The 23,613-nt window shown below is 41.1% G+C and overlaps 1 protein-coding gene across 2 annotated transcripts in view; it reads left to right on the top strand.

The window, feature by feature from the left end:
- UTP4 (UTP4 small subunit processome component) overlaps window positions 1-15,124 on the top strand; it is a 37,053-nt gene extending 21,929 nt beyond the window's left edge. For both annotated transcript variants that reach the window (XM_059153127.1, XM_059153128.1), the window contains exons 9-17: window positions 719-815; window positions 1,553-1,617; window positions 3,611-3,733; window positions 4,118-4,274; window positions 7,186-7,292; window positions 8,323-8,418; window positions 11,452-11,637; window positions 13,321-13,431; window positions 14,923-15,124. In XM_059153127.1, the coding sequence (XP_059009110.1) occupies window positions 719-815; window positions 1,553-1,617; window positions 3,611-3,733; window positions 4,118-4,274; window positions 7,186-7,292; window positions 8,323-8,418; window positions 11,452-11,637; window positions 13,321-13,431; window positions 14,923-15,039 (1,059 nt within the window). In that variant the 3' untranslated portion in view covers window positions 15,040-15,124. The remainder of the gene's footprint in view (window positions 1-718; window positions 816-1,552; window positions 1,618-3,610; window positions 3,734-4,117; window positions 4,275-7,185; window positions 7,293-8,322; window positions 8,419-11,451; window positions 11,638-13,320; window positions 13,432-14,922) is intronic.
- The last annotated feature ends 8,489 nt before the right edge of the window (window positions 15,125-23,613 follow it).

The following is a 23,613-nucleotide window of genomic DNA, read 5'->3' as shown; positions in this document are numbered from 1 at the left end:
TTATTTACATTTGTGTCATTCCAGCCTAGTCTCCATTGATCCACTTAAAAAACAGCTTTGCTCATCATTCCATGCTTAAAAGCCTTTGCTAGTCCCTTTTGCCTTCATGATTAAGACCTAATTCATCAGCATGGCCTATGAAACCTGTCTTGGTCTGGCCCTGGTCCTTCAGCATCTTCTGTTACTAAATCCTGTCAAACCCTTGCTGCATCTCATCTCTACCCCCTCCCAGTTCAGTGTGTGGAAAGAGTGTTTGTATTCCCTCTAATGCTTTCTTATTAACTTGTAACAGTTGTACATGCTTTCACTCTGCTTGGAACCACCTGCCTTACCTTTTTTGCCTGACTAGTTTTTACTAATGTGCCTAATCAAGGCTCCTGTCTTTACCCCCACGATGTTAGATTAGATATCTTTTTTACTTTTTTCCATTACATACTGTGCTTAGCCCTGTTAAAATTCTTAACACATGTAGTGCAGTTGCCTGTTGAATTCTTTGTCAGTCCTTTTAGACTACCAAGTTTGAGGACAGTAGCTATTTTTTATTTATCATTATGTCCTTAGATCCTAGGACAGTGCTGGCATATGGTAGTACTTAGGACATTTTAATAAAGTACATGGATTTCAACAGTAAAAACTGTGCTGGGATGTTTGTACTATATTGCACTGAGGCGATAGGATACCTTGGCTTATTTATCACTTTTCAATTTTTTTATTACAGCGACGTCTCATTTCCTGTTCAAAGAAGAGGCAGCTTCTCCTTTTCCAGTTCACTCATCACTTGGAACTTTGGCGACTGGGATCTACAGTTGCAACAGGTACAATGGGGGAGAAAGTCTTTTCCAATAGAAAACTGGAGAGAGAAACAAAAAATTAGAATTGTAGGTGAAAATCTGATTGTAGAAAAACGGAAGTAGATTTTTCTGTGTCTTCAGAGCAGAGTTTTTCAGTGTTAGAATCATTAGCAGGATCATATGTTAAAAGTTGATTCTGTTAAGGTGCAGTGCGAGGTGTAGTGGAGGTAAGAGTTGTAGAATCAGTTTATCCTGCCTTGCCTGGGATCAAAACAGGCTGTTGAAAGTGAGAAGATTTCATGTTGGGTAGTGACAGCCCTGCATAGAAGAGGTCACATGGATCTTACTGGGGTGATGGCCTAGTGGCCTTTTGTACAGCCTGTTCAGGAAATGTTTGGGCTCTGTTGTTTTATAGTAGACGAGAGGTTTTTGCTTTGGGCTTCAACATGAGCAAATGAAGTTGAAATCGAGGTCCCACAAACTTGTACCTTCCTGCATGCCTGGCTATAGGTTGTAGCTTCGAAGAATTAGTGTACACTGTGGGCCATAGCCAAGGCACCCAAATAGGAGCTCAAAAAGTGCTCAGTGCTTTCTGCGTCATATGAACCCAGGAAACTATGGGTTTACTAAGTCAGGCATTTTTTCTGATTTCCCAGGGGTAAAGATTCCATTCTACTCAGGAATGACTTTTTAGTAAAAAGAAAACTGTACAAATAATCTTTCTTTGAGAAGGAAAACCTCAGGGAAATTTCTTGTTCCAGGAAAGAATGGGGATACCCTTCCACTTTCTAGAAATGCAGATCATTTGCTGCACCTCAAAACAAAGGTAAGGAAGTGTAACTGTGTATTCAGGCTCTGAAGTCCAGAACATTTCTCTTATTCTGCATTTTGAGGGTTACTAGGTTGATATTATAAACTGTAAAATCTTAAATGATTTGAATGAAGTACTGTGTGAACAGGACTGGGTTTCCGAAGTTAGGCATTCAGAATTTATTGGATGAGTGAATACAGGAAGTTGTATTATTTCTTTTGGCATTAATATGTAAATATTTGTATAGTTTGTAAAATTAAAATGTACAGGCAGCTCAGTCCGTTGATTTCAGCTTGGGTCATGATGTTAGGGTTGTGAGATCAGGGCTCCATGTCAAGTTTTGTGGTGAATGTGAAGCCTGCTTAAGATTCTTTCTCTGTATGGACATTGGGGAGGGTATGTGCTATGGTGAGTGCTGTAAAGTGTGTAAACCTGGTGATTCACAGACCTGTACCCCTGGGGATAAAAATATATGTTTATAAAAAATAAAAAATTAATTAAAAGAAAAAGATTCTCTCACTTCCCTCCTGCTCTGCACCTCCTGCATGCACTCTCTAGAAAAAAAATTTTAAATAATTTCAAAAATGGTATAAAACTATGCAGTGAAAAAGGAGCCACCTCCTTGTGCCAAATCCCAGTCCCACTCTTCATAGATAATCACTGCCAATAGTTTCTTGTATACCCTTCCAGAAAAAATTTTCCACCCGTGTATATATGGTTATATCCTTTATTTCTACAGTGATGAAAATTAATATGCAAACTGCTCTATAACTTCCTTTTAATTGTCTTTTTTTTTTTTTAAGACGTTATTTATTTATTTGAGTGAGAGCAGGAGCAGAGGAAGGTGCAGAGGGGGAGGGAGAAACAGACTCGTGGCTGAGCAGAGAGACTGATGTGGGACTCCATCCCAGGACCCTGGGAACACGACCTAAGCCAAAGGGAGATGCTTAACTGACTATGCCACTCCGGTGCCCCATTTTATTTATTTTTCCAGGTTTTTACCCTTTTTAGTAATTTCTGCACCCACTCTGAGGCTTGACCTCACAACCTTGAGGTCAGGAGTCATGTGCTCTTCTGCCTGAGCCAACCAGACGCTCCTAAATGTCTTTATTTTAATTACACAAATATTTGTGAATACAGTCTTACTGGAAAGAATTCAAACAATATTTATAGTTTATGTTCCTGACCTCTTCTTTAATTTTAGTCTGCTCTCCTAGAATAATTATTGTTAATCGATCCACTATATCTCCTTCCAGATCTTTTTCTGCGTGACAGAGAGTGTGTGTGTGTGTCTGTACATAGGTACATATATTTAGATATTTTGTGAGTTTTTTAAATTACATAAATGTTACATTAAACTTTTCCTTGGTTTTGCAGATTTTTTTTTGTTTACTGTTTCTTAGAGATAGGTAAGGCAGGTGTCATAGACAAAACAAACAAACAAAACCCAGAAAATGAGTTTTCCAAGTCACGTGCCCTGCAAAACTTTACCACATTAAGTGCTTTTCTTCTCAGGTTTCTAAAGTTAGGCTTTAGAATGAAGCTATCTTTAAAATACATGAAGAGGGGGCGCCTGGGTGGCTCAGTGGGTTAAGCCTCTACCTTTGGCTCGGGTCATGATCTCAGGGTCCTGGGGTCAAGTCCCACATCGGGCTCTCTGCTCAGCGGGGAGCCTGCTTCCTCCTCTCTCTCTCTGCCTGCCTCTCTGCCTACTTGTGATCTCTCTCTGTCAAATAAATAAATAAAATCTTAAAAAAAAAAAAATACACGAAGGGCTGAGATAAGTTCATAGTATTCATAGACCTTTGTTCTTGGTTTTGGAAATCAAGCCACACCATTTAGGTGCTGTACTTCTGAAATAATTGTAGTGATAGTATATGAGTGTCGGGATTATGTGTAGCTATTTGTGATTATGTCCACAGTGGCAGTAGCTTGAGGATTCATGTTATAGTGAACCTTATCATGTGAAGTTTTCCTGGTTATTCATCCTGATACCTAACATTCCCAGGGTCCTGAGAACATTATTTGCAGCTGTATCTCTCCTTGTGGAAGTTGGATAGCCTATTCTACAACTTCTCGGTTTTTTCTTTATCGGTTGAATTATGAACATGACAACATAAGTCTCCAAAGGGTAAGTGATAACCCAGTGTCTGGTTGAACATTAAGAAATTTCACAAGTATGTGATTTTTGTGTGAAGTGGAAGATACTGGGTATGACTCTTTGCTCAGTGAAAAACTACTTGGAGGCAGCTGTTATAAAACAGTCTTTTATTTCCATTTTGAATTAATTATATTTTTGGAGGTGTAGGGAAGTGCCAGAAAGTGGCAGTAAAGAGATGAAGTGGGGGGCAGGGATAGATACGTTACAGTAGCACATCATTGTTCTAGGCCCTTGGTCAGTTGACTTCCTTAGATACAGGAAGCATTACTGCCTCATAAGCCTGGCTATGGTTATTTTTGATGGGTTCTAGGTGTCACTTTTCTCACTGTTTTTTTATTACCTGTTTACCCCAAGGTTTCCAAAATGCCAGCGTTCCTTCGCTCTGCCCTTCAGATTTTGTTTTCTGAAGATTCAACAAAACTCTTTGTGGCATCAAATCAAGGGTCTCTACATGTCATTCGGCTCTTGGAAGGAAGCTTCAAGCACCTGCATACTTTCCAGCCTCAGTCAGGTGGGAACTTGGTAACTGGCCAATGGAGAGAGTTGTCAGACTCTGATGTATCTTTTTTTTTTCCTTTTAAACCTCATTCATTGTTGGATTTCCCTAATGCTCTTCTCCACCCTGCAAATACTCACATGTTTGTAATTTAAAGTAGGAGGAGATATCTGGCAAGTGAAAACGCTTGATGAGATCTGAAATGTTCTTTACACCTACTCTTTTCTCACTGGGTTTTTGATTCCTTATTTGGGGCCAGAAGTTTCATCACCCTTCTCAGAGTTTTGTTAGCAGGGCAAGGAGAAAGTTAAAATCATCTGTAATCCTGGCACCCAGAAATAATTACCATTAATATTTTTGTGTACTTCTGATACATGTTTGTAAATAGGTATTTCTATTTTTTTTTTTTTTTTAAGATTTTATTTATTTATTTACTTGACAGACAGAGATCACAAGTAGGCAGAGAGAGAGAGAGAGGAGGAAGCAGGCTCCCTACAGAGCAGAGAGCCCGATGCGGGGCTCAATCCCAGGGTCCTGGGATCATGACCTGAGCCGAAGGCAGAGGCTTTAACCCACTGAGCCACCTAGGCGCCCCTGTAAATAGGTATTTCTTTGAACATGTTAATTTCCCTGTTGGTTGTTTTTATTTTTTTTTAAGATTTTATTATTTGCACAAGCAGGAGGAGTGGCAGGCAGAGGATGAGGGAGAAGCAGGTTTCATGCTGAACAAGCAGCCCAATGCAGGGCTCCATCCCAGGACCCTGGGACCATGACCTGAGCCTAAAGGAGATGCTTAACCCACTGAGCCACCCAGGCGCCCCTTATTATTATTATCATTATCATTATTATTTTAAGATTGTATTTATTTATTTGACAGAGATCACAAGTAGGCAGGCAGAGAGAGAGGAGGAAGCAGGCTCCCTGGTGGTGGTTTTTTTGTTTTTGTTTTTTAGATTTATTTATTTATTTACAAGAGACAGCCAGAGTACAAGGAGGGAGAGGGACAGACTGACTCCGGGCTGAATACGGAGCCAGATACAGCTGGCTCTGAGATCTTGACCCGAGCAGAAAGATGCTTATTCTGCTTGAGCCACCCAGGCACGCCCACCCCCTCACACCCGCCCAACCACACCACAGCCCTGGTTGTTTTTATTAAAGTTGAACTTATACACGCAGTTGCATTACTTACAAAGTTCATGATTGAATTTCTCAACATTATTTGAGAGCATGAGTATGCATGAGTAAGTAACTGTGTATAGCTGTTGCTGAGTTCATGATTGAGAACTTGGTACCCAGTACTTCCCATGGGCCTTTTTGCTCTTCCCTTGGCCTGGATTGTAGCACCTTCACTGTCATTTAGACTCCATCAGCCTAGAAATTCAGCTCTTTCAACTTAAACTCTCAGGGTTCTGAGCTGCTCCAGAAGCATATATGAAAAGAAACCCACAGGTAAAGAGTTAGATAAAATAAGTGACAGTGTGTATTGATTATCTGTATATGATTTTATTAAAAAAATGTAGACTCTGTATTTTGCATTTAGCACCCTTTAAACTTAGGCTTTGCATTATAGATACCACTTTATTTGTTCTTCTTTTCTCATCTCTTGTCGTCTTATAGTCAGGCTGGTTTCTTCACAGCCCCCAAACCTGTGTATTCCAGTTCTTTTCACTTAGCTCATGTTGTTCTCTATCCTTTTCTGCTCACCTCACCCATCCTTCAGCACCTGTCATATGTCTTCTTATAAAGAAAGCCTTTTCATTGTGTGCAACACTTATTTTGGCATGTAGCCTTGCTGTTTCATTTTTAACCACATGAGTCTTCATTTTGCCAGATAGATTTAAGATCCCTTGATGACGGAGGCACCTTGGTTGGTCAGTCGTTAAGTGTCTGCCTTCAACTCAGGTCATGATCCCAGGCCTGGGATCGAGCCCCACATTGGGCTCCCTGCTCAGTGGGAAGCCTGCTTCTCTCTCTCCCACTACCCCTGCTTGTGTTCCCTCTCTCACTATCTCTGTGTCTCTCTCTCTTTGTCAAATAAATAAATGAATTAAAAAAAAAAAAATCCCTTGTTGACAAAGATGGCCCACATGTACAGCAGCTACCCAGTAAATTAAGTATGTGCTTCAGGCCTGTTAAACTTGCTGTTTGTTTAACTTTGATTAAAAACCATTTGGTAGGGGCTTTTGGGTGGCTCAGTGGGTTAAGCCTCTGTCTTCGGCTCAGGTCATGATCTCAGGATCCTGGGATTGAGCCCCACATCGGGGTCTGCACCATGGGGAGCCTGCTCTGCCTCTCTGCCTACTTGTGATCTGTGTCTGTCAAATAAATAAATAAAATTTTTAAATATAAAATCATATATATATATGTTACATATATAGAAAATAAAATTTAAAAAATAAATAATAAAAATCATTTGTAGGGGACACCTGGGTGATACAGTTATTTGAGTGTCTGACCCTTGTTTTTGGTTCAAGATCGTGGTCTTTGGGTTGTGGAATTGAGCCCCGTGTCAGGCTCCATAGTCAGCGCAGAGTCTGCTTAAGACTGCTTTCTCCCTTTCACCACCCCCCAACCCTGACTCTGCACGTTAGCTTGTATTCTCTCAAATAAATAAATCTTAAACAAGCAAAAAGCATTTGATAGGAAAAGGAGTTTGAAACAACTAAAATACAGACTTAGGTAGCTGCTACCTTGATTCTCCATTCCTATAGTAGTCAGGCTTGAGCAAGTGATGCCTTCAGGCTTATCTCTAGCTCCTCTGTACATGAAGGATGGCTAATGAATGTAGAAATGAATAGTAAACTTACATCTATAACTTGCTTGCAGAACTTTCAGATTATCTAGTTGTGATTGCTGGCTTTTGCAATCAGGCCAAGGCTGGCTGTGGACACTGAATGCAGAGACTTAACTTATTCTCTCTGCGCAGGGACGGTGGAGTCCATGTGTCTTTTGGCTGTCAGTCCTGATGGGAATTGGCTAGCTTCATCAGGTACCAGTGCTGGAGTCCATGTGTACAACATAAAACATCTAAAGGTGAGCATAGGTTTAAGTAGTAGGAAACAGGAGCAAGTTAACCCTTCAGTTACAAGACTCAAGGCAGATTGGTATGACCTGGAAAATTACTGAGGTGGTTTTGTTGTTGTTGTTGTTGTTTTTCAAACTAAGAATATTTCCCGTTTTATTTGTCGGGAGCCCCAAAACTGTAATCTACAACATTAAAATCAGTCAGTGAGAACTGTGAAAGTATCCTTCTATGGAAATGTGAAATTAAGGATTTATGAGTGATGACCTCACATCCAGGTTATTTCTGTATTGTGGGGAGGAAAATTCTAATTTACCCAGATGAATAGTTGCAGATAGTAACAATTTCCTTTAAACGTTTGCCTTGTAATCTCAAGGTATTTTTAAATTAAACAGAGGTTTGACAGAGGAATAGGCAAATATTTTTCACTAATTAGTAATGATCTTGTTCTTCACACACTGGATTACTAATGATCTTTACAAATTTTCATCTTCATTATGAAAACCATACAAGTACCCAAAACTTGAAATAAGCATCAAGCATTTATAGAACAACACCAAACTGCAACATTTAATGCATTTGCTTATTAACTGCATAACTTAATCTTTATGACATTGTGGCAGAAGCATGCACTGCTCTTTGAGCCTTGCCTGGCATTTAAGAGTGTCCCTGTGTAGTGGTGCACATGTCTTGGAACTATATATAAATGTCCATGACTAAGCATTAGTTTCTTTTAAACTGTAGAGCTGTCGATTCCTTGATTAATGACATATTTATGAGCAATTCATACAGATGTAGAGATAGTAGCACAAGCTTTACTCTGAACTTTTCTGCAAATGCTGTCAGTTTTGTAAGCAGTTAAACATGTTTTTCTTTTTAATTAAAGTTTATTGTTTGGGGGTACTACCTGATGTTTTTAGGAACTTCCACAGAACTCTTTGAGTTCTAAGGAACGCTACTTAAAAACAACAGACCTAGACCATCCAGTCTTTCCTGAGGGAAGGTATAGAGTTGTCTTTTGTGTCTGTTATTTGTTCCCAGCTTCACTGCACAGTACCTTCCTATAATTTCCCTGTGACTGCTTTGGCCATCGCTCCCAATACCAACAACCTTGTCATTGCTCATTCTGACCAGCAGGTAAGAGAGTCCAGTGCTTTCTAATTCCTTTTTTTAGGATAGTAACTAAGAAGCTAAGATAATGACAGTTTTAGAGGAGCTTTTTTTTTTTTAAATAAACATATGATGTATTATTAGCCGCAGGGATACAGGTTTGTGAATCACCAGGTTTACACACTTCACAGCACTCACCATATCACATACCCTTACCAGTGTCCATAACCCCACCACCCTCTTCCTATTCCCCTCCCCCCGGTCACCCTCAGTTTGTTTTGTGAGATTAAGAGTCACTTATGCCTTGTCTCCCTCCCAATCCCATCTTGTTTCATTGATTCTTCTCCTACCCACTTAAGCCCCCATGTTGCATCACCACTTCCTCATATCAGAGAGATCATATGATAGTTGTCTTTCTCTGATTGACTTATTTCGCTAAGCATAATACCCTCTGGTTCCATCCAGGTCATCACATATGGCAAGATTTCATTTCTTTTGATGGCTGCATAGTATTCCTGTGTGTGTGTGTGTGCGTGCGCGCGTGCACGTGCGCACATCTTCTTTATCCATTCATCTGTTGATGGACATCTAGGTTCTTTCCATAGTTTGGCTATTGTGGACATTGCTGCTATAAACATTCAGGTGCTCGTGCCCCTTTGGATCACTACCTTTGTATCTTTAGGGTAAATACCCAGTAGTGCAATTGCTGGGTCATAAGGTACCTCTATTTTCAACTTTTTGAGTAGCTTCCATGTTGTTTTCCAGAGTGGCTGCACAGCTTGCATTCCCACCAACCGTGTAGGAGGGTTCTCCTTTCTCGGCATCCTCGCCAGCATCTGTCATTTCCTGACTTGTTAATTTTAGCCATTCTGACTGGCGTGAGGTGGTATCTTACTGTGGTTTTGATTTGTATTTCTCTGATGCCGAGTGATATGGAGCACTTCTTCATGTGTCTGTTGGCCATCTGGATGTCTATGCAGAAATGTCTGTTCATGTCCTCTGCCCATTTCATGATTGGATTATTTGTTCTTTGGGTGTTGAGTTTGATAAGCTCTTTATAGATTTTGGATACTAGCCCTTTATCTGATAGGTTGTTTGCAAATATCTCCTCCCATTCTGTCAGTTGTCTTTTGGTTTTGTTAAGTGTTTCCTTTGCTGTGCAAAAGCTTTTGATCTTGATGAAGTCTGAATAGTTCATTTTTGCCCTTGCTTCTCTTGCCTTTGGCGATGTTACCTAGGAAGAAGTTGCTGTGGCTGAGGTCTGAAGAGGTTGCTGCCTGTGTTTGGAGGAGCTTTTGTTTGAAAATATTGGATGATATACAGATAGTTTTCTCCTGTGTGAAGTAAAGATTGCATGTATAGCCTGAGTACATTATAGGGCAGTAATAGCCTTTGGCTTGATGGACACAATGAAATAATGAAGCTCTGAGATTATAGAGTAAGGAGATAGTGGAAGGAGGAGGAATTCTGAAGTACTCATTTTACTGATTGTTTTTTGACTAGAGAGATGACATGGACCAGGTGTTAGACTGGCTATGGGATGGAATAAGATCTTGAGGTTGGAAGTGACTAAAAGATTATGTAATTTGCCTTCACTTTTGCAGATAAGGAAATTAGTCCCTAGTGAAATCTGTTACCTGTTAGAGAGGTAACGGTTATCAAAATGAGTAGCATAGCCTAGTGCTTTTTTCCATACCAAGTTGCAAGAAGATCTTTAAAATATCTGAGTTACAGATATTGTGAAATGGTACATGTTGTGTGAAATGATAAATACTTATATATCCTCATATGTAAAATCTGCATAATACCTTCCTCACTGAGCTGTCGAAAAGATTGTGATCTGAGAAGCACATTTAAGTAGATTGATTGCTGGGCAAATAATGCTTGCTGCTTTGATAAGCAGTTTTAACCCTCACATGTGCCGACCTATAAATGTTATATCCAGAAAATGAAATTTCTCATTTTGGTTTGCTGGTTATGTGTTCTTGACCAGAAACTGGAAGATTAGTCTTGTCTTTGCCACACATAATGTCCATCTGATGCCTTTTGTTGGCCCTTAGGTGCCTCAGTCATGACATCTGGTGGGAAATTTTTTTGTACCTGTTACATTAGCAAAGATCTGTAGAGTTGATAATATTCAATGCTGTGAAAATATAGGAAAACACCACTTGGTACCCTGCACAAATTCGTATGACCCCTTTAGAGGACACTTGAGATACGTTAAAAAAGATTAAATCCACATGCTCTTTGAATCAAAAGTTCCAATTTTAAGAGTTCCTCCTGGGGTGCCTGGGTGGCACAGTTGGTTAAATGTCTGATCTTGGGGTTGTGGGATTGAACCCTGTGTTGGACTCTGTGCTTAGTGTGGAATCTTCTTGGGGTTCTCTTTCCCAGTGCCCTTCCTGCTCGTGTGTGCGCGCATGTGTTCCCTCTTTCTTCCTGCCAACTCTAAAATAATAAGTAAATCTTTAAGAAGGAAAAAAACAAAGTTCTTCCTGTAGATGTATGCTTTGAGTGGTACAGAAAGACAGAGATAATGATTGCAGCATTGTATGTAGCAGTAAAAGATTGGAAATAACTTGTGTCCGTTAAACAGGCTAGATAAGTAAATCATGGTACATCCAAAATGTGAATGGATTATTATGTGTTCTTTAAGGGGACAGGAGTGATATATAGCTACAGTTATTGATACTGACATGGGTCAGTCTCCATGATAAAATGCTAAGTTAAAAATGAAACTTGCAGAATAGCTTGTATTATATTCAGATCGAAAAGATGTAAGACATAGACTGCTCTTGTCTTGGGGAAGAGAGATGTCAAGACGACAGGGTGACTTCATAAACCTTTTGTGTTAATTTCATTGTTTACATTCTGTAATTTACCTTGAAATTTTTTTACTTAAAAGAAAAAGTAGAAAGCATAAGGCTGAATATGATACAGTCAGAGTTTGTACAGATATTTTCTGATTAGGGGTGAGAGTTTTTCTGGGTACAAGCCTGCATTTCTTCCAGTTTTTCTGGGTACCAGCCTACATTTCTTGTGTATCATACCCTTCTTCAGGTATTTGAGTACAGTATCCCAGACAAACAGTATACAGAGTGGAGCCGGACCATCCAGAAGCAGGGGTTTCATTACCTCTGGCTCCAGAGGGATACTCCCATCACACACATCAGTTTTCATCCCAAGAGACCAATGCACATCCTTCTTCATGATGCCTACATGTTCTGCATCATTGACAAGTCATTGGTAAGTTCCTCACTACTACCACCTGCGCTCACACTGACTTTTCTGTACTTAGGAATTTTCAAGTTCTAAATCAACATGTACAAAGAGTTAAGAGAAAAGAGAATCATAATAAAACTTCCTGACCAATTATCTGGAGGAGAGGAACTTTTGTTTTGCCAGTTTCCTCATTTTCATTCCCAGGCCCCTGAGGCTCCCAGGGTATGGGCAGACCTTTGTGTCCTGGTTTTTGCTGATTTGATTATCTCTCTGCTTTGCCTGTGAACACATAAACTTGAGTAGGAAAGGTAACACTCATGGGGAATACCATCAATTTGGCTGAATTATTTTCACCTTTGCACCTTGGGGTGACTGAATAACACGGGTTTATTAAAGGGGACACAGGCTGAGGTTTTGACCACTTTGCCCCTCGCCTGAAAATGCTGAAACAGTATCTGTAAGCCTGAAGAGTTGGCCTTAATGGCTTGAAAAAAGTCCAGCCTGGGGTGCCTGGGTGACTCAGTTAAGTGTCTGCTTTTGGCTCAGCAGGGAGTCTACTTCTGTTTCCCCTCCCACGCCCTAGCTCCTGCTCTGTTGCTTTCTCTCAAATAAATAAATAAAATCCTTGAAAAAGAAAAGAAAAGGTACCTGGGTGGCTTAGTCAGTTAAGCGTCCGCCTTAAGGCTTGGGTCATGGTCTTGGGGTCCGGGGATCGAGCCCCGTATCGGGCTCTGCACTCGAGGGGAAGCCTGCTTCTCCCTCTCTCTCTGCCTGCCTCTCTGCCTACTTGTGATCTCTCTCTCTCCCTCTCTCTGTCAAATAAATAAATAAAATCTTTAAAAAACAAGAAAAAAAGTTCAGACAGGAAAATTCCATTATTTGTGGCTATGATTTAGGTGGAATGTGAGCATTTTTTTCAGTTCTAGATTCTAGCCTCTGCCAGCTGCTGTTTTGATTTACCCAGATTTACATGTCTTCTCTGGGCAGGTACTTTGTTTCTTAGGAGCAGTATTTGTTGTGGCCATGCCTGTAATGTGCTTGGGCTTAGATTGCAACCAACACACAATGTTTTGGTCTTTCTGTAAAGGTGGGGGTGGAAGGAACCAAGGGGAGAGCAGCAGATGGCTCTCAAAGTGGTGTGCATGATGTGTCACTGGAACTTATCTCGCAGGCCCTGTGTCCTCTGGGCGTGGGAATCAGAGCTGGCTGACAAGTGCCTTCTGCAAGATGAGTGAGACAGGAAGGGCCCCTCCCACTTGCTTGCCGCTCTGTAACTCAGCCCAGGGCCGTCCATATTTTTTTGTTAAGCATTGGAGATAAGTCCATCACTTCCGCATGCTGGGCAGAGCTATTTCCCAAGGAAGTCAGAGATGAAATATCACTTGCTTGGCCAGAGGCCATCTCTCGAGGTGTCAGTGAGATCAGTGGGGGTGGTTTCGGTTTTTGCCTGGGGAGAACTTTAGTCACTTGGCCTGTCTGTGATCTGGTTGGGGAATAGTTTAGAAAGCAGAGCCTGCATGGGCTAAGCTCCTGCATATGCCAGACGGTATAGCTGGAAAAGTGGCCATGGCTCTCTTCCTGAAGTAGGGAGAGTCATGTCTAATGTGATGGTTGAAAGGTGGTATTTGCTTGAAAAATCAGTAGTCCTTTGTTCTGGAGAAGCCCAATAAAAATAACGATTTAAACAGTATGTCTTTGTCTTTTTAGCCTCTTCCAAATGACAAAACCTTACTCTACAATCCACTTCCTCCCACGAAGGAATCAGATGTTATCAGGAGGCGTACCGCCCATGCCTTTAAAATTTCTAAGATATATAAGGTAAAACATTTTGCATTATATTCTAGATGGTTCCTTGGGATATTATCAAAATGTAGTAAGCTCCACAACAGGCAGACAAGAGCACTTTCATTTTATATTCAGAGAACCTGGTTTGGGAGACAGGTCCCTTTCTGAGGATTTCTGTTCCTTATGTTTGCATTTCATTATTCTTGCCTCAGTGTATTAGAGGCATGCACAGCATACGTACCCAAAATGAAATACATTGGTATTGAGAGATTATGTTGGAGCTTGAGTGGTGTCTTTGTCTTAAAGCTGGCCTTTAAATGTGACTTACAATTGCAGCATGTTCCATAAGATAAATTTGAAGCAAGTGGAAGTCATTGAATTTGTTGTGACTTCCCTTTCTGGGCTAAGCTTTTCGCTGTATATGAAACAAATATTTGTTAAGCTTATGATACTAGAGCTCTTTGTGCCAACTTGGAAGTTCTGTATTGATGCTTTTCAGATTAGAGTTCCTTGGATGTCCTGAAACATTTTCTCAGGGGTCTGCAAGAATTTTTTTTTTTCTTTTAAAGAGGGACATCTGTAAATCATTTAAGTATGATTAGTTTCTTTATGCATTTGTAACTTGCTGTTTGCCAAGAATTCAGGCTCCAAAGCCATTGGTTAACACTGATTCCTAAGAAATTAGAGAACAAATGTTCTGTATAGAAAAACATGAAAAATCTTGTTGAAGTCTTTTATTAGTGAACTCATTTAAAAGTTTCCAACCTTGGGGCACTTGTCTGGCTCAGTCGGAAGAGTATATGACTCTTGATCTCAAGATCGTGAGTTTGAGCCCCATAGTGAGTATAGAGATTACTAAAAAAATAATAATAATAAGAAGAAAGATAAGTTCCTAACCTTGGGGCACCTGGCTGGCTCAGTCACTGGAGCATATATATGAGTCCTGATTTCAAGGTCGTGAGTTTGAGCCCCACATTTGGTGTAGAGTTTTTTTGTTTTTTTAAAGTAAGCTCCAGGTCACCTGGGTGGTTCAGTTGTTTGCCTTCGTTTGGCTCAGGTCATGATACCAGGGTCCTGGGATTGAGCCCCACATCGGGCTGCCTGCTCAGCGGTGAGCCTGCTTCTCCCTTGACCACCTCCCCTGCTTGTGTTCCCTTTCTCACTGTGTCTCTGTCAAATAAATAAATAAAATCTTTTAAAAAATAAAGTAAGTTCCACACCCAGCATGGAGCCTGAACTTACCATCCTGAGATAGAGTCAGATACTCAACTGAATCAGCCACCCAGGCACCCCAAGATTACTTTAGATAGACAGATACATAGATAGATAAGATATAATAAACAAAACAAAACGAAACAAAACACCTCCCAGTTTGACCAACCATTTTGAGTCCTAGGGGAGGAAGGATTGTCAGAGATTCAACCCTTCAGCCTTGAACTGAGCTGGCCATTTAGCTCTAGTCAGTCTGTTTAGGACTGGCTCTGGAGCCTAACTCCTGGTAGAGTCATTATCATTTCTCTACAGCCTCTGCTTTTCATGGATCTTTTGGATGAAAGAACACTGGTGGCAGTAGAACGGCCCCTGGATGACATCATCGCTCAGCTTCCACCACCCATCAAAAAGAAGAAATTTGGGACTTAAAATAGGGCACTGTCTGTGTCCTTCCTTGAACTGTCTGCCCTGTTTGTTTTCACAAATCATGATAATAAAACAAAGTTATTCTTTAGGACTAGTCATTATGAATGATACCTTCCAAAATAATGGGACAGTAATTTCACTTCATCTACTGCAGTGAATAGAAACTCCAAGGTATCGGTAGTTGGGATAATGTTCTAAGCAGCTACAAATTTCATACAGCTTTTTCAGGGTCCTGTTGTTCAGACCACAGTCTCAGGGAAAAAATAAAAAAGATGGTACTTATCTTCTCTTCCCCTAACACAAGCCTGAGGCTTCAGAGGGCTGATGACCTTCACTGTCTGCAGCCTCCAGCCTGGGGCCAGTGCAGAGGCGTGGGACCCTCCCACCATTGCCCTTGAGGGCAGGGGAACTCCGCTTGTTTCCTCAAGATAGCCTCACTACCAGTAGTAATCGTCAGCCTTTTTCAAGGAAGAATTTTAACTGCCATACTTCATCTCAAAAATTGATGCTTTTGGCCTCTGGCAGTTAGCTATTTATCTTATTTAAAGGGAAAAAAATCTGGTTTTGGGTTATCTATCTCATTAACCATCTTTCACCTGATAAATATACATAGTAATATATATAAAATATATCTTATACGTGTTAACATTTTATAGTTATATACTAATATAAAAATTATATATACATATGCATATGCCAGTGTCAAAGAGTAAAGAAACACTGGGCGGGGATTTTGTAAACAGTAGAAGTGGAGGACAGAACCAGAAAGCTTGCCATATATTTTACCTTTTCTCTCTTCTACTTGCTTTGTGTTATTCCCATGGGAGTTATCAACTGACAAGTTTTAATGTAATCTTTTAAATTAGAAGGTGAAGAACCCTAGTTAACCTGAACTGAGCAGATCGATTTCCTTCCCATCTCAATGAAGGTATTGTGTTGCATGCCTGTGGAAACCCAGTATGTGTGGTTTTGTTTGTTTTGGGGGTGGAGGGCCATGGTATAGGCAGAGAAGGATATGGGTTCTGACGACATCATGAGTAAAATGCTGGCAAAAAACATTTTTTGCTGAGATGAACCCTATCCTCCAGTCTGGAAAGAGCATATAATAAGTGATGATTTAAGGTAGATATGTAGGAAGAGAATTAAGAGAGAGGTAATAAGAGAGAAACAAAGCCCAGTACTTTTTAACATATAGGACAGCCTATTTCAGGTTAGCTAAGAGGTAACAGATAAAACAGGGTTTATAATGGATGCCACTTCTCTATTTTGCCTGTTTAGTTTCCTTACGGTAATGGAAGTTATTTCTTTTTAACAAGAGAAAAACACATTTAATAGCATATATATAGGGAATCCACATAGATGGACATTCCCATAATGGGAGTACTTTAAACAAATAACTGCAGCTTTTTGGGCCCTCCATGTAAAATAATTTACTTTTCTTCTTACTTGAATAAATTTTCTTAGTGAGGCGTATTTTCCCAATCTGCATTAGTGTGGATTATTACCTTACAGTAGACTCTAAGATTCTGCCCTTCCTAAGAAATGTTTTCCATCTTCTTTGGCGTGATTAAAAATAAAGTTCAAGTCACTGATCTTCATTGCGTATGAGCAGAGGGAGGCTGGGTGCTTTAAATACTAACTTACTTGCTTTTTGCTGTCTGTAGAGCTATAAATTCAGAGAGTCCTTATTAATGGGAGTCTAGTTTAAGACTTGATTTACTGAGACATATTCTTGTGGATTATGGAAGGTGTAATTCTGCCAGAAAAGGCTTGCAGATCATGAGTGAAGAAGTAAAAGTTTTTGAAAGTAGAAAGCATTCCTTTGCAGCATTTCCAGCCAGTGATTTGGATTTCCATAAATGGTATGGGAAGTAAGATCTTTGGGCCTTGAAATTCTTCCTTCGTAGAGGAACTTTGAATACAAATGAAGCAGAAACTGATTGGGGCAAGTTAGAGAACTTGGGGGAAGGGAAGGCAAAGCAGTATTAAATGAGAAGGAACAGTTCAGAGCATGTGTTCCGGGGTGCTTTTACTTTTAGGGATCTATGTAACCTAAAAGCTGCATGTTTCTGGTCCGGGCATTTTGCAGACTTTGGCTCCTACCTGGATTCTACAGAAAAGTTTTGATCTGAGACTACCTACCTTTTTGCTAACCTGACTCTAATGCTTTAAAAATTCTCTTTTCTCATATAGTAGTTGGTAATCTGATCTCTGAATGGATAATGTACCCTCTACCCTGAAGATGACAGCAAATTAGAAACGGAAATCTTGGAATATTGAAAATAAGAGACCTAGTTTGGTGGCTTTTTAAGCATCAAAACTTTCTTCAAATGGAACATCATTCTGAACAGTAATACATGATACAGTTAAAAGTGGAGCTGTTCCAACTGTTGTTGGGGTTGGAGGTGGAGAAAACAGATTTGTGAAAGGAACTATTTGCCTCTGGCCTCGTTTTTATACTCATGGAATTAGAGACCAGGTCATACAACAGTTCATAAGAGGCCAAGGTGGCATTCTTAAAGTCGTTTCCCTTGCTATCTCTTGGTTGTAAGGACCCGGTTGTAAGTATAATGAGCAGGCATGAGACACCAAAGATTTTTCCATCTCACAGGCTGCAGTGACAGTGTTTAAGCATTTCTCACTGTGGATGAGCACTTGATTTAGCTATAATACTGTATGCTGTGGGCAGTCTTGTGTGTAAATCATAAAGCATTGTAATGAACGGCCTAGTACATCACAGAGTAGTACTCCCATGGGGGTGTTTCCTCTGGGGAGTAGAATTGCTAGTTCATACAGTGTTTGTTTTTCTTTCACTTTTCATCCCTTTGGATTGGCTCTATTTCTATCCACAGTGTTTGAAAGTACTCATTTCCTTAATACTCTGCCAGTGTAGAGATAGAGATAGTTGTAGCCCATCTAATGGGTGAAAAATAGTATCTCATTTTGTCTGTTTAGTAAAGATACTGCTTTTTTAATGTGTTTTGGCTCTTGAGCTAACTGTAAATTGCATATTCATAACCTCTTTTCCTTTTTTTCTTAATGTGTTGGGTTTTTTCCCATCGTCCAAGGTATATACAGATACAGGTCGGCACTGTCCAATAAACTGTCTGCAGTGTTGGGAATGTTCTGTGTCTGTGCTGTACAGTATGATAGTTAGTCACTAGCAACATGTGACTGTAGAGAACTTGAAAGGCAGCTAGTGCAACAAAGGAAACAGAACTTTAAATTTTATTTGATTATAATTTAAATAGCCGCATGTGGCTAGTGACTTTTATATATGGACAGCAGAGATGTACATATTAAGGCTTAGCTTTGTGTCAGCCCTTTGTCCTTAGGAAGTTATAGGACTTAATACTCAACAGACGTTTATTGAGGGCCTGCTGTTTGCCGTGCACCACCAACAAGTGAAAGATGATTTCAGCAGAACAGCCTAGTTGGGGAAAGAAGCAGGTATATCGGGAAGGCACCATTAGAGGTGAGTACAGGCAAGGGGCACCTCACTGAAATTAGCAGTTGGAATTGTGTGGTAATAGTCAAGGGGAAAAAGGGAAGAAAAGAGGCATTCCTAGATCATTCTCAGTATAAAAGTGGAAGCAAGAGAAAGCATAGCCTGTCCCAGGGACCACCAATAGTTCCACAACCCTATCTTCAAATGCATTCTGAGGTACTCTGGGTTAGACTTCAGCCTATACATTTTTGAGGGGACACAATTCAGCCCATTAAAGAGTCCGTGGAAGGGCTTTAGGGGCTTTGTGAGCTCCCAAACTTGATTACTCTACTTTGCATAAGTGAGCATTTATCTGAGACGTGCCCACAACATGCAGCAGATTCTCAGAGGGTTCTATGATCCCTCCAATGGCCTATTCCATTAATCGACTGAGGAGGGAGTTGAAGCTATGGGACAAAGGCCGAAAAACACCATGTGCATCGATAAACATGATTTGGGGTTTAATGGCCCCTGAAAGAAGAGAGGTGGAGCTGACTGCAAGACTCCAGGTCTTACGGTGAGGCACTAAAAATTCTTTTGGAACTGGTAATGAAGGAAAGGGGATTTTTATTTGGGGAACTTATCTGAATTTCATGGCAAAGTGTGTGATTTCCATGACAATAAAAAAAAACACTGGTGATTTTCCATAACTAAGTGGATTCAATGAAACTAACCTTCTGTTACTTGCTAATATTTTCCTAAGAAGAAAGTCACAGAGCTACAAAACGGTCACACAGCTGCTTTTCATTAGGAATGTGGTTAGCAGATGTGGCTTTTCGTAGTCCTAAGGCATGAAATAGTTAATCCATTTTTGTGGGTTTTCAGATAGTGATTTATCTTGGCGGGATGAATTTTCAAATGTGCTTGTATAAGCTAAAGGATATATTCACCTTTCCCTCTTTCACTTCATGTTTGTGCTGGAAAGAAAGATATATTTTAAGGTCTTTCTGCTGGAAGGCAAAGGAATACTGCCCTTTGAAAGGGACAATTGATCTGTCTTCTAACTGGGAAAGAGTCATGCATGGATAAATTTTCAAAGTTGGATGTTGGATTGGTTATCTTACACGCTTGGTTCTTCCTTTGGTCTCTTCTTTAGTAGTAATTGAGCAGCTCTTGTTTTTGTTCCTCTGGCATTAGGCCACCTTTGTGGTGGTGACCTTCAGGCTTGCTAAGGGCTGCAATTTTGCCGGGGGCCCTCCTTCCTTATGAAATTACACAACATTCAAACCTTGGAACAAACCCCAGATCCACTAATTCTTTCCTTTGACGGACTCTTGGCAATGCATACTCCCTTTCAGCCGAAATGTAGCTTTATACGAGACCTGTTTGTCACCAAAATTAATTTGGCCATTTGCCTTTTAAGTCTGGAATCAAAAGCTAATTATGGCAGACTCATTTCTAGATAAAGCATAGACTCTACACTTGAGACTCCTACCAGAGGTTTCAGTGTTGCTGCTGCTGCACCTCAACAAGTAATAACAGCAGCAGGTACCTTTTTTTCAAGTCTTTCAGGAAGGCAGGTACGATGCTGCTGTTTTAAACACTTCACATGCGACCTCCTGGTCAACCCTCACAACCATCCTTAGAGTAGAAGGTATCTGAATTTTTCCGAATAAGAAACTGAGGCTCGGGGCTCCTGGGTGGCTTAGTGGGTTAAAGCCTCTGCCTTCAGCTCGGGTCGTGATCCCAGGGTCCTGGGATCGAGCCCCACGTCTGGCTCTCTGCTCAGCGAGGAGCCTGCTTCCCACCACCTCTCACCCCCGTCTCTGCCTCCCTCTCTTCTTGCTTGTGATCTGTCTGTCAAGTAAATAAAATCTTAAAAACAAACAAACAACTGAGGCTCACGACCTCAGCCCCTTGCGGGTTGCCATATAGTAGTAAGTAACCAGACTGTAGTTTGAGTCCTATGCTCTTAATTACCGTGTGATATATACTGCTACTATGAAGGAGAAAAGGGAGAAAAAGACCGTTGGGTTTTGAGAGAGCATAGAATCAGAGCCTAAGTGATAGAACTGTAGGAAATTACAGAATTGAAAAAGCTAATCCACTCCCCTCATTTTAAAGGAGTAATGAAAAAGAGGGGCACCTGGATGGCTCAGTCATTTGAAAGGACTCTTCCTTTCAACTCAGATCAGGATCTCAGGGTGGTAAGATAAAGCCCCCTGCATTGTGCTCGGATCTTGGGAGGGGAGTCTGCTAAAGATTCTCTCCCCACTGCCCCTTGCCCTGTCCCAACTCTATGTGTGTGTGCTCTCTCAGATGAATAAATCTTTTTAAAAAAATAAATAAATAAATAAGTAGCAACGATCCCTGCATTGTTCTGAGAAACAGTAAGAGAATAGCTTGAGCAGAGAATACATACTGATAGGTGAGAGGAATGTAAGGTTGTTAGGAATTATCTCGGCCATTGCCTTTTTTATAGGTAGATAAAATAACAGGCCTGTTCAGAGAATTATCTGAGCTTGTCTCTCTGTCCCTAAAAAACTGTGGAAACAGATGTGTACTCTTTTTATTTCAGATTTCATTATCTATACTAAGTAGATTTCCACTGACTACTTGAGATTTCCTAGATGGTAATTTTCACTCTGCAAGGAACCAGTAACCTTCAGAGGGATTATTTGAAATGACTACAGCACAGGAGGCACTGAATTTCAATCACATGTTTAATGAGTTCCTTCTCATTAAAGGCAGTATTTCTGCAATAGTGGGGGATGAAAAAAAGCCAATGGGTGGTGCCTGCCCACTTGTATTTCATAACTTACTTGGGCAAAGCAGGCAGGCATAGAATAAAATTGTTCAAAAGAAAAATCCCAGCAAATTGGGTAGATAGGGAAACCTAGGATGAGATCTTGCTATGTGAGAAAGTGGTTGAGAGGGGCAGGAGGTGTTTGGAAGGATGGCCTCAGTAGGGAAAGTGCAAGGCATTGGGGAGACACTGACCAGACTGGATGAGTGTGACTTATCAGAACATAGTAATGAGAACACTGAAAATTAGATTCTGATGGAGGATCTCATAAAAACAGCTCAATAAATTGGGAATTTTTCATGGATATACTTAAAAATATCTTTTAAGTAAAAACCCCCAAGTAACCCAAATAGCAATCTCCATTACCTTCTCTCTTAGAGTTAAATAATTTGTCACATAACTTATCTTACCTAAGTGTCCTTGCTATTTAGTTGGAAGATCTATGACTTCCTCCAACTCTCTTGATCAAAAACATCTTGATACTTCTGGAAAGAATTTCCAGCACTTCCCTTTTGCTAATAAAGGTGTTGTCAGGTGCCCAACCTTGATGATTATGGACATAAAACTGTTCAAAATAGTGCTTCTACTCTAAGGAATTGGCTGCCAAGTGCTCTCTAATAAGCAGAAATTTCACATAGCTCAGGCCTCTGGGGGCTCACGCCTCAGCTGGAGCAAAGCCAGAAACGTCTGTGACTATAGAAGCACTTGGGCACATTGGGACCTGCCGGAACAGGGAGCTGGCCTCATTGCAATTGATTTAGGAGAGAATTTGAGGGTTGAGCTTCTGCTGACATTTGCAGCTTGGAAAATCCTGCTCTCCTAATTGCAAAGAAGGATTCTGCTGTAATGATTTTTTTGGTAAGAATTTTTCTCATTTTGAATTCTTCATTTGAGCTCTGGATACTTTCCAGTCTCCATTTTTATTGTTTCAACTCCTAGTATAGGAGGCTCTTTGAGTGTTCCTGCCCATACATGATTGTGCATTCAGAGAGAAGTGCATGGCCATAGCTCGCGAGCTTCAACATGTACTTCATGAGCAAGCAGGTATACAGACCCTTTTATGGGAATTGGTGCACATTCATTCCCTCTGCTTGCAGCCCCACTGGCACAAGTGAAAACATGGGGATTTCACTTTTACTGCTGAAGGAAAGTTACAGGGCACCTTACCTCGTGTTTTTGCTGAGATCTCTGTCAGCAGTGTGATTTCTGGACCCTCCTTTTTGAGATCTGGGGTATGTAGTAAAGCCCTGGACCAGGAGGCTGGGAGACCTGTTTTTTTCTCCTCACAATGAACTTCGGGCTGGAGTCGTTGGCACTCTGGGCCTCAGTTTCCTTAGCTCTCCCAGCCCATGAACCTGGAAGTGGGTGCATTGCAACACTCATGTCTTTGGATAAAAGCCACTGCAGGTTCTGCTGTGTGCATACAGTTTCTGGGGATACCCATCAATATTTGCCCCAACAATTGGCCATGACTTCCAGCATAAGACAGTTAGATCTACAAATCCAACTCCAAACTCTCCCATATTTGATGATACGAGGCTTTACACATTCCTTTCCTGCCGCCTCCCCTTCCCCTATGCTCTGTTCACACTGGAATTCTGACATCTGCCTAAGTAACCGTCATTCTGTAAATGTCTTTGAGGCCTACCTATCGTGGCTGCCAGGCTGAAGAAGCAATGGTCCTCTCTCTCTACAGGCAAGTAAGCAGGTGATTACAAATGCCTGCATTCATGTCTCTGGACCTATGCTTATGCAATTCTCTCTGCTCCACCTACTCACCTTCCACTGTCACCTCTGGAAAGCTGACCCCAGGCCCATCCAAAGGTTTCATTTACTCTGCTCTGAGGGCGTTTTCTACATGTCACTTAACCGCATAGTATCACCTCAGGTTGGTTGGTTCTTCGTCCTCCTCCCCCACTAGACCGCCAGCTCTTAACTGTGGTACGGTTTGTTCAGCTCATCTCCAGGCATCAAAAGGAGCTCAGGCTTGAGCACTCAGTAAATACATAATGAACCAATCAATGCAAGAGTGAACGTGCAACCAAGTCTTGCAGGCTTGCAAAGTGCTGCTTGAGGCTGATTTTGCTCGAACTGCGTGGCAAGGGTCAGAACTCTTCAGAGGTGGCCATCGGAGACCAACGGAAGGAGAACGTGAGAAGAAGCCTCTTTGCACCAGGGCGGCCACGTCCAGTGTGCATCAAGGGACTGACCTAACTGAGCGCAGCAACTTAACCTCCCGGAAGCCTCTCCTCCTGCCACTCCCCGCCCCTCCGGGCGGTGGGCGTGGCCTCTCATGAATAATGAAAGACCGCGATGGGGGAGGGCCCGGACCCGCCCCCTCGGG

The sequence above is a fragment of the Mustela lutreola genome, chromosome 16, assembly GCF_030435805.1.
Source record: "Mustela lutreola isolate mMusLut2 chromosome 16, mMusLut2.pri, whole genome shotgun sequence".
NCBI classification, from domain to species: domain Eukaryota; kingdom Metazoa; phylum Chordata; class Mammalia; order Carnivora; family Mustelidae; genus Mustela; species Mustela lutreola.
This window is presented reverse-complemented; position numbering and strand designations above follow the sequence as displayed.